The sequence below is a fragment of the Ranitomeya variabilis genome, chromosome 4 (assembly GCF_051348905.1).
Source record: "Ranitomeya variabilis isolate aRanVar5 chromosome 4, aRanVar5.hap1, whole genome shotgun sequence".
Classification (NCBI taxonomy): Eukaryota; Metazoa; Chordata; class Amphibia; order Anura; family Dendrobatidae; genus Ranitomeya; species Ranitomeya variabilis.
Window position 1 is genome coordinate 183,462,524 of NC_135235.1, and position 14,125 is coordinate 183,476,648.

General features: G+C 42.6%; 1 protein-coding gene across 1 annotated transcript in view; it reads left to right on the forward strand.

The window, feature by feature from the left end:
• LOC143770135 (sulfotransferase 2B1-like) overlaps window positions 1-14,125 on the forward strand; it is a 207,197-nt gene that overhangs the window by 116,620 nt on the left and 76,452 nt on the right. The window contains exon 5 of the mRNA XM_077259456.1: window positions 78-172. Coding sequence (XP_077115571.1) covers window positions 78-172 — 95 coding nt within the window. The remainder of the gene's footprint in view (window positions 1-77; window positions 173-14,125) is intronic.

The following is a 14,125-nucleotide window of genomic DNA, read 5'->3' on the forward strand; positions in this document are numbered from 1 at the left end:
TTTGTAAAGTTAATAATTTAAGAGGGTTTTGTGAGGGAAGAAAATTCTCATCTAAAAAATAAACCATTGTCTTTCAGTTGTGTATGGATCATGGTTTGAACATGTGAAAGGCTGGATGAAAATGAAAGATGACAGCAGATTCTTCTTTGTTACATACGAGGAGCTCATACAGGTAGTAATACTATATAGGGTGGCATAAAGTGACAGTGAGGTCTCTTGTTAGAACTGGCTGCCCAATCATATGTCTCTAGAATCTATATCCATGGATTTATGGGCATAGTGTAATGTGGGCAGGGGCGGTAGTCATGGGTAAGGTGAGCATTATCAGTGCCCCTACACACTACAGGAAAAAATGATCCGGATTGGGTGTGAGTGCTGCTGTTACGTTGGTCTTATGCCTCTGTAGATTGCATGCTGCCATTTAACATGGCAGGCCAGGACAAAATAACATAGATGTGAATGAGGGAGACAAAAGTTCCCAAAAAAGGTTTTGATTACCGAAAAACAACTTGATGAGAAGTATCAGACAGCAGGCACCACACTTCAACAATTCTTCTTCTGTGCAATACTGATGCAGGAACTTTACGGAAATATGTGGCAGTACATTACTTTTAATACATGCAACATTAGTCCATCAAAGAAGTATGGTAAGCTCCATCTTCTCCTATGAGGACTGCATGGGTTGAGGTGCGTCGTTACAGCCCCTCACGGCTAATCTCAACCCCATGTTGATTTATGAGGAGCTCACTAGCTCAGGTACGTCAGTATGACTCCTCACTAGTAGACATGAGCAAATATGTTGTAAAAATGATCGCCAAACATAAATTCAGCACAAATATGACACATTTGGATTCGTGACTGGAAACACAAGCAAATTTCCATAAAATTGGTAAAAATAAGTAACATTCATTAACGCTTTTACCCCCGAAGGTGGTTTGCAGTTTAATGACCAGGCCAATTTTTATCATTCTGACCACTGTCTCTTTATGAGGTTATAACTCTGGAACACTTCAATGGATCCTGGTGATTCTGAGAATGTTTATTCGAGACCTATTCTACTTCATGAAAGTGGTAAAATTTATTCGGGATGACTTGCATATATTTGTGAAAAAAATGTAAACTTTTGCAATTTTCAAACTTTGAATTTTCATGCCTGTAAATCTCCGAGATATGTCATTAGAGATATGTCACATAAAATTGTTAATACATAACATTACCTACATGTCTACTTTATATCAGCACAATTTTGGACCAACTTTTTTTTGTTAGGAAGTCATAATGGTTAAAAGTTGACCAGTGATTTTTCATTTTTCCAATAACATTTACAAAACCATTTTTTTTAGGGAGTAGGGACCGCATCACATTTGAAGTTACATTGAGAGGTCTACCTGAAAGAAGATACCCAAAAGTGACACCATTCTAAAAACTGCACCCTTCAAGATGCTCAAAACCATAATTTAAGAAGTGTTTTAACCCTTCAGGTGCTTCACAGGAATTTAAAAAAAATAAATAAAAAAAATAACATTTACATTTTTTTCACCAAAAATTGATTTCAGATCCATTTTTTTTTATTTTGACAAGGGTAACAGGAAAAAATTGATAACAAAATTTGTTGTGTAATTTCTCCTGAGCATGCCGATACCCTATGTGAGGGAGAAAATCAATGTTTGGGCGCACGGCAGAGCTCGGAAGGGAAGGAGCACCATTTGACTTTTTGAATACAAAATTTGCTGAAACATTTGGCGGACGCCATGTCGCGTTTGGAGAGACTCTGATGTGCCTAAACAGTGAAAATTCCCCACAAGTGAAATCATTTTGGAAACTAGACCCCACGGGGAACTGATCTAGATGTGTGGTGAGCACATTGAACCATCAGGTGCTTCACAGAAGTTTATAACGTTGAGCTGTAAAAATTAAAAAAATACAATTTTCCCCACAAATATGTTTTCAGCACAAAATATTGCATTTTCATAATGGTAATAGGAGAAATTGCTCCATACAATGTGTTGTGCAATTTCTCCTGAGGATGCCGATACCGAATATGAGGGAGAAAACTATCATGTGGGCGCACGGCAGGGTTCAGAAGGGAAGGCGCGTCATTTGACTTTTTGAATGTAAAATTTCCTGGAATCATTAGCGAATGTCATGTTCCATTTCCAGAGCCCCTGATGTGCCTAAACTGTTGAAACCTCCCAAAAGTGGCAACATTTTGGAAACTAGACCTCTCAGGAAAGTGATCTAGATGTGTGGTGAGCACATTGAACACCCAGGTGATTCAAAGAAGTTTATGACGTTGAGCCATGAAAATAATAAAATCATATATTCCACACAAAAATGTTGTTTTAGCCCCAAGTTTTTAATAGTTATAAGGGCTAATAGGATTTTTTTTTTTACAACAAACTGAGGTCTATTTTTTCCTGAGTGCGCCAATACCCTACATGTAATTGAGAATATTATTCAGGCTCAGTGCGAAGCTCAAAAGGCAAGGAGCTCTAGATTTTACTGTTATGGTTTTCAGGTACCATGACCAACTGGGAGAGCCCATGAGGTGCCAGAAAAGTAGAACCCCCATAAGTGACCTCATTTTACAAACTACATCTCTCAATGAATTCATCTAGGGGTGTAGTGATCATATTGAAAACACAGGTGTCACATAATTTTATACCATTGAGCAGTGAAGAAAAAATATCTACATTTTTATCATCAAAATTTAGTTTTAGCCCCAGATTTTACAATTTTACACTAGAAGTGGGTAAAAATGACACCAAAATTTGTCCCACAATTTCTACTGAACATGGCAATACCCCATATGTGGTTGTCCAGTACTACTTAGCCATATGGAGAGACTCGGGAGGAACGGAGTGCTATTTGCCTCCTGGAGCGCACATTTTCTTAGAAGAGTTTGCGGACTCCATATACAGAGCCCATAATTGCTAGAAGAGCAGAATCCCCCCTCAACTGACCCCATTTTGGAAATTTATATACAGTTGTAGTGCTGATTTTGAATCCATGGGTATTTTCCAGAAACAAGCAGCAATGAATGATGCCAAGTCAAAATTGCAAACTGCCGCTGTAGTGACCAGTATACTGTAGTGACCAGTACATTGTAGTCACCAGTATGCTATGCCCTGACCGTGCTTCTCGAGGCATGCACCTGTTAAGTTAGGTGGGTTCTCATCGATTCAGAAATGCCAAACGTGGATGCTATATGTGGTTTAGGTACACAGTGGGGTTCAGGAGGGAGGGAGACTTTGGGATTTGGGAGCACAGAATTTGCTGAATTTCTTTTGGCGGGTGAGAAGCCATTTCGCTTTTCCAGAGCTTTTGTACTATCAGTAACGTGGAAGCCCCCTATATTTCCGTTAACAGATGACAGGCCTGAGCGAGGACTTGCTTTTTTTGTGGATTGAGTTGAAGCTTTTATTGGGAACATTTTACATAAAATTTGGGATCACATTTATCTGGAGCTCTACGATGAGCATGTACTTTGGGGTTTCCATCTAAATCTCTGAGTGATGTGATTCAGAAGAAACCCCCAAGGTATTCATTCACTATAATGAGGCAGCAGAGTTACTCTGGACTCCGTCTAACCTCTGTTTTGTGGTGTCCTTCTTAAAAGTGCACAAAACTGTGGCCGACAGCTCTTTTATGCAATCCTAAAAAGATGGACACCACCGGATCACAGGTCAGATGGTGTCCACTGTGCCTTCATCTGCCCCTTATAGGGAATCTTCTGCCAGAAGTTCTGTCTGAATCATGTATTTCAGAGATTTACATGGAAACCCAGGTGTAAGGGCTCAATGCAGAGCACAGGATAAATGTACGCCAAGCCTTACTGCGATCTATGGGAGGTAGAATGAAAAAATGAACAGTAGGTGAACAATTGGTTTTATTTATTTTTTACACCATTCCTCGTGCGGTATAAGTGATTAGGTGACTTTATTCTTCGGGTCGGTGGCATTACAGAGACACAAGATTTATATCAGGTTTTTATGATTATAGAGTAGAATAATCACTGCACTCGTATGATTTTTTGTTTGCTCCAAGTGTAAAAGTTTATTTAGACAATAGTGGTGATGAAGCGATAGGCAAAAACATTTCGGCTAACCTCCAGCTCCTCCAGCCTAGACACAGACCGTGTCGGCTTGCTCCCACCAAACCACCAACGTCGGCTCCCTGTGCAGGATACCGAAATAAGCCACCAACGGATCTTCATCCTCTCCTGCTTCCTTGGGGACACCTAAAAAACAACACAGGAACCCTACAGCCTTATTCGGTTTATTACACTTCCTATATGAGACAGCAGTACCTTCAAACCCTAGACTAACATTACTGTGTACCTGGCTTGGGCTACATCAGCAATACACTGGCAAGTTCATACAACTGTGCCCATAACCAAATCACCACGGCCACACAGTATACCTATTCTAGTGAAACTTCTCATTAGGCGATATTGTGATCAAGGCCACGGGTTGGCCGAAATGTTTTTGCCTATCGCTTCATCACCACTATTGTCTAAATAAACTTTTACACTTGGAGCAAACAAAAAATCACACGAGTGCAGTGATTATTCTACTTTATGGTTTATGGGACCTAAGGCCCCATTCACTGGCACCGTGAATCACAATAGTCGAGTGCTAGCTTTCTACTGTATGCTTTCTACAGGTTTTTATGATTGGCTGCTGTCACACACTAATAGATGCTTTTTATTGCAAAAAATAGTGTTCGCAACACCACATTTTGAGAGCTATAATATTTCCATGTTTTGTCTGACGGAGTCATGTTATGGCTTGCTTTTTTGTGAGAAGAGTTGTCGTTTTTATTGGTACCATTTTCGGGCACATGACATTTTTTTTTATCACTTTCTATTCTGATTTTTGGGAGGCAAAATAAAAAAACAGCAATTCAGGAATTTTTTTTTTTTTTGGGGGGGGAGGGGTTCATGCCATTCCGTGTGTTGTAAAATTGTTAAGGCAGTTTTATTCTTCGGGCCAGTACGATTACAGCGATACCTCATTTATATAGGTTTCTTATGTTTTGGTGCTTTAAACACAAAAACTATTTCATTGAAAAAACTATTATTTTTGCATTCTTTTATTGTGAGAGCTATAACTTTTTAATTTTTTTGCTTCTGGAGCTGTATGATGGCTTGTTTTTTGCAGGACAAGATTCCTTTTTCAGTGGTACCATGTTTATTTATATGTGTTTTTGATCACGTTTTACTTCTTTTTGTTCGGCAATATGATGATGAAGCATTTTTTTGCCTTATTATTTCAATTTTTTTTTTACTTTTTTTACTTTGCACCACTATGTGACAATCAATTTTTGCAAGCTGATCGCTTGTACAGCATGGAGATTCAGCAATAGCCCCATGCTGTAGAAACTGTCAGCTTTGCACTGACAGAGAGACTTGCATTCATGCACTGCGAACGCAGCATTTTGGGGGTTAAAGTGCCGGGAGCAGTCTGTGACCACTCCTGGCACTTAGTGCCCGGTGCTAGCTGTCAGAATCAGCTGACACCCGGCAGTGATCACCCTGCACCACCCATGTGCACGGGTAATCGAAATGGCGTAATAATTCATCCCTGGTCAAATAGGCCCTTGTCACATGGATGGATTATTACATCTGATGTCAGAAAGGGATTAAAAAGGCGGAAAAATATTTGCATTGCCACTAAAGTATTTTGAGCACTTTGGCTAGGAAAGCGGCGATGTATGATGAGCGTGGGGCACGTGTTTGATGTGCACATTGGCTAGCTGCAATCAGCGTGCAGCAGAAATAAACAATGTTCAGGCATAATGGCTTGTGTTTTTGGCTGCTGAAATCACATTTCTGTCTCTATATAAAGAGCGGACATCTTGTTTTAGCATCATTTTGTCAATATAACAGCGCAGAGAGGCTGCTCCTGACACTGGTCCTGGGTGCTGATAGATTTTAGCCAGTTAGCTAGGCGGTTTTATATATGTCAGATAGTTTAGATAGATAGTGTCCTTTGTGGCTCTGAGTAGGTCCACAGACAAAGACAGCAAGGCTCATTTCATAGAAGTCTGTTGTGCACTGCTTCTATTGTGCTTCATGCACACGTCTCACGATACATGGCCCCATTCATTCTTTCATGTATATGGATCAGTCAGCCTGCTCGCTTTGCAGAAAAAAAGCCCCAAAGCATGATGTTGCCACCCTCATGCTTCACAGTAGGTATGGTGTTATTTGGATGCAACTCAGCATTCTGTCTCCACCAAACACGATAAGTTTTGTTTCTACCAAACAGTTCTACTTTGGATTTATCAGACCATATGACATTCTCCCAATACTCTTCTGAAAAATCCAAATGCTCTCTAGCAATCTTCAGACGTGCCCGGACATGTACTGGCTTAAGCAGGGGAACACATCTGACTCTGCAGGATCTGAGTCCTTGGTGTCGTAGTGTGTTACTGATGGTAGCCTTTGGTACGGTGGTCCCAGCTCTTTCCAGGTCATTCACTATGTCCCCCCATGTGGTTCTGGGATTTTTGCTCACTGTTCTTGTGATCATTTTGACCCCACGGGGTGAGATCTTGTGTGGAGCCCCAGATCAAGGGAGATTATCAGTGGTCTTGTATGTCCTCCATTTTCATATTATTGCTCCCACAGTTGATTTCATCACACCAAGCTGCTTGCCTATTGCAGATTCAGTCTTCCCAGCCTGGTGCAGGGCTACAATTTTGCTTGTGGTTTCCTTCGACAGCTCTTTGGTCTTCACCATAGTGGAGTTTGCAGTGTGACTGTTTGAGGTTGTGGACAGGTGTCTTTTATGCTGATAACATGTTCAAACAGGTGCCATTACTACAGGTAATGAGTGGAGGACAGAGGAGCCTCTTAAAGAAGAAGTTACAGATCTGTGAGAGCCAGAAATCTGGCATGTTTAGGTGACCAAATACTTATTTTCCACTATAATTTGCAAAGTAAATCTTGCCAAATCAGACAAGGTAATTTTCTGGATTTCTTTTCTCATTTTGACTCTCATAGTTGTGGTCTACCAATGATGTCAATTACAGGTCTCTCTTATCTTTTTAAGTGGGTGAATTAGTACAATTGGTGGCTGACTAAATACTTTTTTTCCCCACTGTATAGATCTCATCCACAGTAAAATAAAAATACTTTCTTCTGTTATATATGTTATAAAGCAGGCTAGATGTCAGTTTTAATTTTTTGGGTGCTGATAGTTTTCTCCATATAGAGGTACACATGATAAAATCAAAATTGTTTTTCTTACTATCGGGCTACTTAAAGCTCGCTCCATTTCATGTTCTCATTCTTTGGTGCAGATATTGTTCTTTATACAGGGTCACACATGATAAAATATAAATTTGTTCTGTTACTACCGTGCTCCAAAATTGTGGCAACATCTGAGGATGTAATTCTTTTCTGCTCCGATTCTGCTTTATCCAATGCTCATCCACAGTAAAAAATCTAATTTTTTAAGTTACAACCGTGCTACATAAAACAGGCTGGTATTGTGCTCTAGTCAGGAGTCCACATTTCACATTATGATACAGGAAAGAATCTTTGTACCGTGTTAGCCAGTAGATAGAAAAATATTTAGAAATGAGAGTCCTCAACCACTGAGGACTCTCAATTCTAAATATTTTTCATTTCACATTATAAATTCTTTGTGCTAATAGAATGCCACATTTAAGCATTGGACAGGGCTTGGAGCAGTATTTCTGGCTTAAAGTTTGATCAATAAGTGGCGGTGGATGAGTGACAGTTGTAGGCATGCTGCTCCGAGAGCTGTGCCAAATTCTGGTAACACTAATGAAGGAGACCCAAGTCGGGGACCAAAGATTTCCAAAAATTATGTGCAGATACCACTAAAAAGGGGCATCAATTTCTATGCATCTATTTTTTTACTCACTTATACAGCACCAATAATTCCCCAGCACTTTACAGACATTTACATACATTAGTGGCACTGTCTCTATTGGGCCTCAATATGTAAATTTCCTATCAGTATGTCTTTGGAGTGTAGGAAGAAAAACGAGTACTTGGAAGAAACCCTCACAAACAAGGGGAAGACATACAAACTCCTTGTAGATGCTGTCCTTGGTGGGGTTGGAACAAAGGAGGACTCCAGCGCTACAAAGCTGCTAATGTTTTTGTGTTGATGACTCAACATTTCCTGGGATGGAAGTCTATCACTGCGATGCACACTGTGTGTCTCTCTGCTGTCTTGGGGAAATCCACTGTCAAGATTGTCTTCAAGCGTCTTTTGATATTGGAGCATTAGCACATCCCTTTAAAGGGGAGAGAGGCAACTGGCAAAATGTACTTTTGTATTGTGGATCGAACAGACTGGCAACCCAGTAGTCAGCACTATTTTGAATCCTAACCATACGGGCAACAATCATGTTGCAGATAGTGCTGCAAGAAGGCAGTCATGTGTTGGTCTCTTTCATGAGGTCCAAGTCCATACTGTGTTGGTGGCAGGATAACCCTCAAGCTTGCTTCCTCCATCCCCTACTGGCAACCATGGACAACAGAGAAGGAATCATCCTTTTCATCTTCTGCTACGCGTCCATCACCTCTTCTTCCTCGTCCTTCTCCATTTGCACCTCCCATGGCAATCTCTTTTGAAACAACAGAACTTAGAGATATTGTTAACCCTTCTGCATCCTCCTGTGATTCCTCCTTTTCCCAGGGACCATCACCACCTCTTCCCACAGACTTTTCAAAGTGTGCCCCAGTATGTAGATGACTGGAATAGTGATGTTGATGACAGCATCGTCAGCAGTAACCATCTTAGTAGCCATTTCAAAAATGTGCAGAAGGTTGCAGAGATCCTTCATCTGTGTCCACTCTGCAAGTGTAAATTGCACCACTGCGTTGGCCCAGGCTATGCAAAATATAATACTGCACCAGGTCTCGGCACTGCCGCCAAAGTCACTGCAGCATGTGCAGAGTTGAATTCCATGGTGTCATCACATCTCTTATCAACCAGATAACCGGTAGCCGAAACATCTCTATATCAACTTAAGTGGAATGGTGCAAGTGAGCACACAACGACAGTGGTTTCTGCATCAGCGCATCCAGGCAAGGACAGTGATGGAGGAATTGCTGTACCATCAGGTTGAGGATGAGATCCACACAAGGCACATGTGTGAGGTTGCCCTGGCATAGGACCACCACCAGGTTTGCACAGTTATCGCACATGGCCTTCCCTGGCTCCAGGTTCAACGGTGACAGCCATTGCTCAAACTCGGCATGGATAGCTGTCCACAACTCTTGATCTGTATGACTGCGATTTCCAAGGCATATTAATTTAAACAATGTCTGATTTTGGTGAACCCTGGCTGCGCAATACAGAGGTTAGGGGGATTCTCTCTGCAGTGTTGGAACGTTTCATTAAGGAAGAGCTCGAGGGTGCAAGTTGAGGCCCTAGAGAAGGTGGAGGAGGCAGAAGCACTGGAGGAAGTGTTAGAGGACCTCCCCATGACTCAACTTTCCCCTTTCCAGTCAATTCAGAATGGAGCAGTCAAGGTCATTTATCTGGCTAATCGATATTTGGACGCCTCCGCTCTGTGACAGTCATTGCACTGGCTGCTCATACATTATAGGATCCAATTTAAACTGCTTGTTCACACTACAAAGCTCTCCACAGCGCAGTACCCCCCATGTCTCCTCCCTCATTTCTGTTTATCAGCCTACCCACTCATTATGCTCCACAAGCAACTTTCCACTAACATCCACACTTATCCGTACCTCCCAGTCTTCTCACGTGTTGCACCAATCTACTGGAATGCTCTATCTCTAGAAATTAGGACTAACCACAACTTACACAGTTTTAGGCACTCCCTAAAAACACATCTGTTTAGGGTGGCCTATCACGTTCCCGAATGGAAGTCTTTTAATATATAGTCCATTCTTTATTTCTCTGATCATAATCCCCCATCAAACTCCATGGTTCCCAAAGCACTACAAATATTGGCTGGTTAGCAGCTCATGCAGCCTTCATCTTCCCTCCATTTTCTCAATATGGCTATACCATCATTGTAAATAAACATCTGTATTTTTTCACATCCTGCCTCATTTCAGATTGAAAGCACTTATCAGCAGGGTCGTCATTACCTTTGCATTAATTACTGTATTATTGTTAACTTTGCTTTGACTGTTGTATATGAATTGTTGAATTGTAAAGCGCTGTGGAATATGTTGGCGGCATGTAAATAAAAATTATTATTATTATTAGATACAGATGTTTGTCCCACAAATGTGTAGTGTGTAGTGAAGTGGGGTTGGTGCAGTGTGACAGATAGGCAGGGACCACAGAAAAGTTCACAGCAAATGTGTTTAATGTCCAAACTCACGCAGCGTACGGCACACGATATCCCCCTCCAGATTGCAGCTGGGGCGTCACGACAGTCCTGATCTGCCACTTCCAAACAATCACTGACACTTCCAACCCTTTGCTGCAGGGTTTTTTAAATGAAAATACACCAAAAACAGGCAGAGATGCTTACCTGTCTAAATGGGCCTCAATACAAATGCACAAACAGGGTGCAGCGGACCCAAATAAAATGGCAAATGCACAGGTGCAATACCTAATGAAACAGCCAGCCTTCAATCAGGGATTGCCCGTGTGGTACACCAATGCACTAAGATACATACTCTGTATGTGGCGTGTTCACCCAAGGAATGCAGAGCATCTGGCTCCAGCCTATTAATAACGCCCTATGGCGGGCTGCCCAGTGCTAAGGACCCTTGACGCGGGTTGCCGGCTTACATATTATGGACAGAATATCAACCAATACCTTACATATATTTATATGTTTTGTTTTGCACGTTGTATTTTTTGCAGGGTGCAGTTGGGCCCAAATGGTTCTGAGCTCACAGACGCACAAAGAGGACTTAAAAATCCTCCAGAAAATTGACAAAAAATCACAGAGAAAAAAGCAGAGATGGTTACCTGCTGAAGCCTCCAAACAAATGAACCAGCAGGGCGCATCGGACCCGATTAATGATGGCAAAAACACAGGTGCAAAAAATACCGATGAAACAACCACTTTCAATCCAGTATTGGTTGTTTGGCATTAGTGCACAAAGAGATAAGCGATAATAGTCTGTATGTGGCATTGTTCACACAAGCAATGCAGAGCATCTGGTCTACAGCCTATTACTAACGCACATATATGCGGGCCGCCCAGTGCTACAAAATGCATGCTGTGTGAACAGAGGCCTACAGTTTACAGAGCCATCTTGGTCCGACTGCACCCTGCAAGATAAAGTGCAAAAAAAACCCACATATCAATGTATGTAAGGTATTAGTTTATATTGGGGCCTCAATACGTAAGCCGGCAACCCACGTCAAGGGTCCTTACATTTTTGCCGGTCCTAACGCTAAACATTGAGTAAAAGCTCACAGACGCACAAAGAGGACTTAAAAATCCTCCAGAAAATTGACAAAAAGTCACAGAGAAAAAAGCAGAGATGGTTACCTGCTGAAGCCTCCAAACAAATGCACCAGCAGAGCGCATCGGACCCGATTAATGATGTACACTGTGGCCTCTGTTCACACAGGATGCATTGTAGCACTGGGCAGCCAGCCATAGGGCGTTATTAATAGGCTGGAGCCAGATGCTCTGCATTCCTTGTGTGAACACGCCACATACAGAGTATGTATCTTAGTGCATTGGTGTACCACATGGCCAATCCCTGATTGAAGGCTGGCTGTTTCATTAGGTATTGCACCTGTGCATTTGCCATTTTATTTGGGTCTGCTGCACCCTGTTTGTGCATTTGTATTGAGGCCCATTTAGACAGGTAAGCATATTTAGACAGGTAAGCATATTTGGTGTGTTTTCTTGAATTTTTCCTTTTTTGGTGTTTTTTTAAAATGAAACCTGTGGCCATGGGCCACTTGTAAGACCTGCCCGGGAGAGAGCGGACCGCCCTAATACAATCCTGTAGTCTACTCCAAAAATAAAAGCCCATGGTGGGTTTACTTAAATCTGCCTTGGACAAATAGCTTGCCCAAGACAAAAACTTACTTTTATTTTAAAATGGCAATCACAGCTATGCCTGTGACTGCAATGCACTCCAGCGGCCTTAATACCCTTCTGTGCGCATCCTTGGGGACACATAGCGACCCTCGCATATAACACCTGTTGCTGCCTCACGTACCCCCCCTCTGTTCAAACTTGTGGGGTTGAACACTTGTCATCATACAGGGGGCCCGTGACTGTGCATCCGTATTTCCCTGTGACCTCCCAGCCTGATGTTCTACTGAAAAATGGAAGTTTTATAGGGACAGGAACCATCTGGTGTCCCAGGCATTCCTTTCCTTTGCATTTCTCATCCAGAAGAGGGGCGAATGGTCTGTTACCAAGCGAAACTGATGTCCGAGCAAATAGTAGTGTAGGGACTCCAAGACCCATTTAATCGCCAAGGGCTCCTTTTGCACTACGCTATAATTTTTCTCTGCTGGGGTCAGTTTCCTGCTCAAGTAGGAGGCTAGATATTCATCCCTATTCACCTCTTGCGACAGCACCACTCCTAGGCCTGCCTCTAACGCATCTGTTTGAACGATAAAGGTTTTCCTGAAGTTGGGGCTGATGAGGACCGGCTGTCCACACAACGCCGACTTCAGGGACTGGAACACTCCCTCCACTTGAGGATTCCACCGGATCATAACCGACTTCTTACCCTATAACACTTCGGTCAGGGGGGCTGATCTCCCAGCAAAATTTGGTATACCCAATGATGCCGAGCAATACCCTCACCTGTTTTGTACTTAGTGGCTTAGGCCAGTTTTTCAATTATCTTAATCTTATTTATTTGGAGTTTAATAACTCCGCTGCCGATCACGTATCCTAAGTACCGGGCTTCCGTGAGTCCTATCTCACATTTTTTTGGGTTCGCTGTTAACCCCATGATTCTGAGAGAATCCAGCACTGCTTGTACCTGGGTCCTGGGTCAGGTGGGTATTCCAGTAAGTACTAAAGATGACTGTTGTCGAAATATGTCGACGCGTATTTTCGATGAGACTCTAACACTATGTCCATAAACCTCTGGAATGTAGCCAGAGCCCCATGTAATCTAAAAGGTAAGATGACATAGTGATAGAGACCCTCTGGCGTGATAATTGCGGTCTTTTTTTTGCCGATTGTGTCAATGGGACCTGCCAGTAAACTTTGGTGAGATCAAGCGTGGTGAAGTACTGGGCCTCCCCCAGTCTCTCATTTAGCTTGTCCACCAGGGGCATGGGATAGAGGTCAAATTTTAACACCTCATTTAACTTTGTGAAGTCATTACAAAAGTGTAATGACCTGTCAGGCTTTGGAATTAGCACAGTGGGGCTAGCCCACTCACTCCGGGATTCATTAATGACTCCCAACTGAAGCATTTTCTTCACTTCAGCTGGGATGGCTTGTCTCCAAGCTTCTGGCACTCGGTACAGTTTAATCGGTACCCTTACCTGGAGTTCGGTGACAATGTCATGCTGGATCACCGAGGTCCAGCCTGGCAGCTCTGAGAATACATCCATATTCTGTTGCACCAGAACCTGAGACTCCTGTCGCTGCTGTTTTGTGAGAGCCTCATTTATCTTAACCTGACCCTCGGCCATGTCCTTGGGCGGTGGTAGAGGGTTCTCCGTTGGTACGAACGGAGTCGCTTATGTGACCAAACATTCCCGTTCCTTCCAGGCTTTCAGCAGGTTCACATGGTACAGTTTTTTGGGTTTCCTCTTTCCAGGCTGGTATACTCTATAATTTACTTCTCCCATCTTCCCCTGTATCTCATATGGCCCTTGCCACTCAGCCATGAGTTTACTCTTCGTGGTGGGCACTAGTACCAACACCCGATCCCCTTCTTTAAAGGACCTGGCCTAGCTCTTTTATTATACGTGCAGCTCTGCGCTGCCTGGGCATCCATTAGATGCTCCTTCACTATGGGCCGGACTGCCACAATCTGGTCATGCATGTTTGCAACGTGCTTAATGACACTCTTATGCGGAGTCGGTTCCTGTTCCCATGTCCCCTTAGTTACATCCAGCAACCCCCTCGGATGCCTGCCATACAATAGCTAAAGCGGAGAGAAACTCTTGGACGCCTGTGATACCTCGCGTATAGTGAAAACTAAATAGGA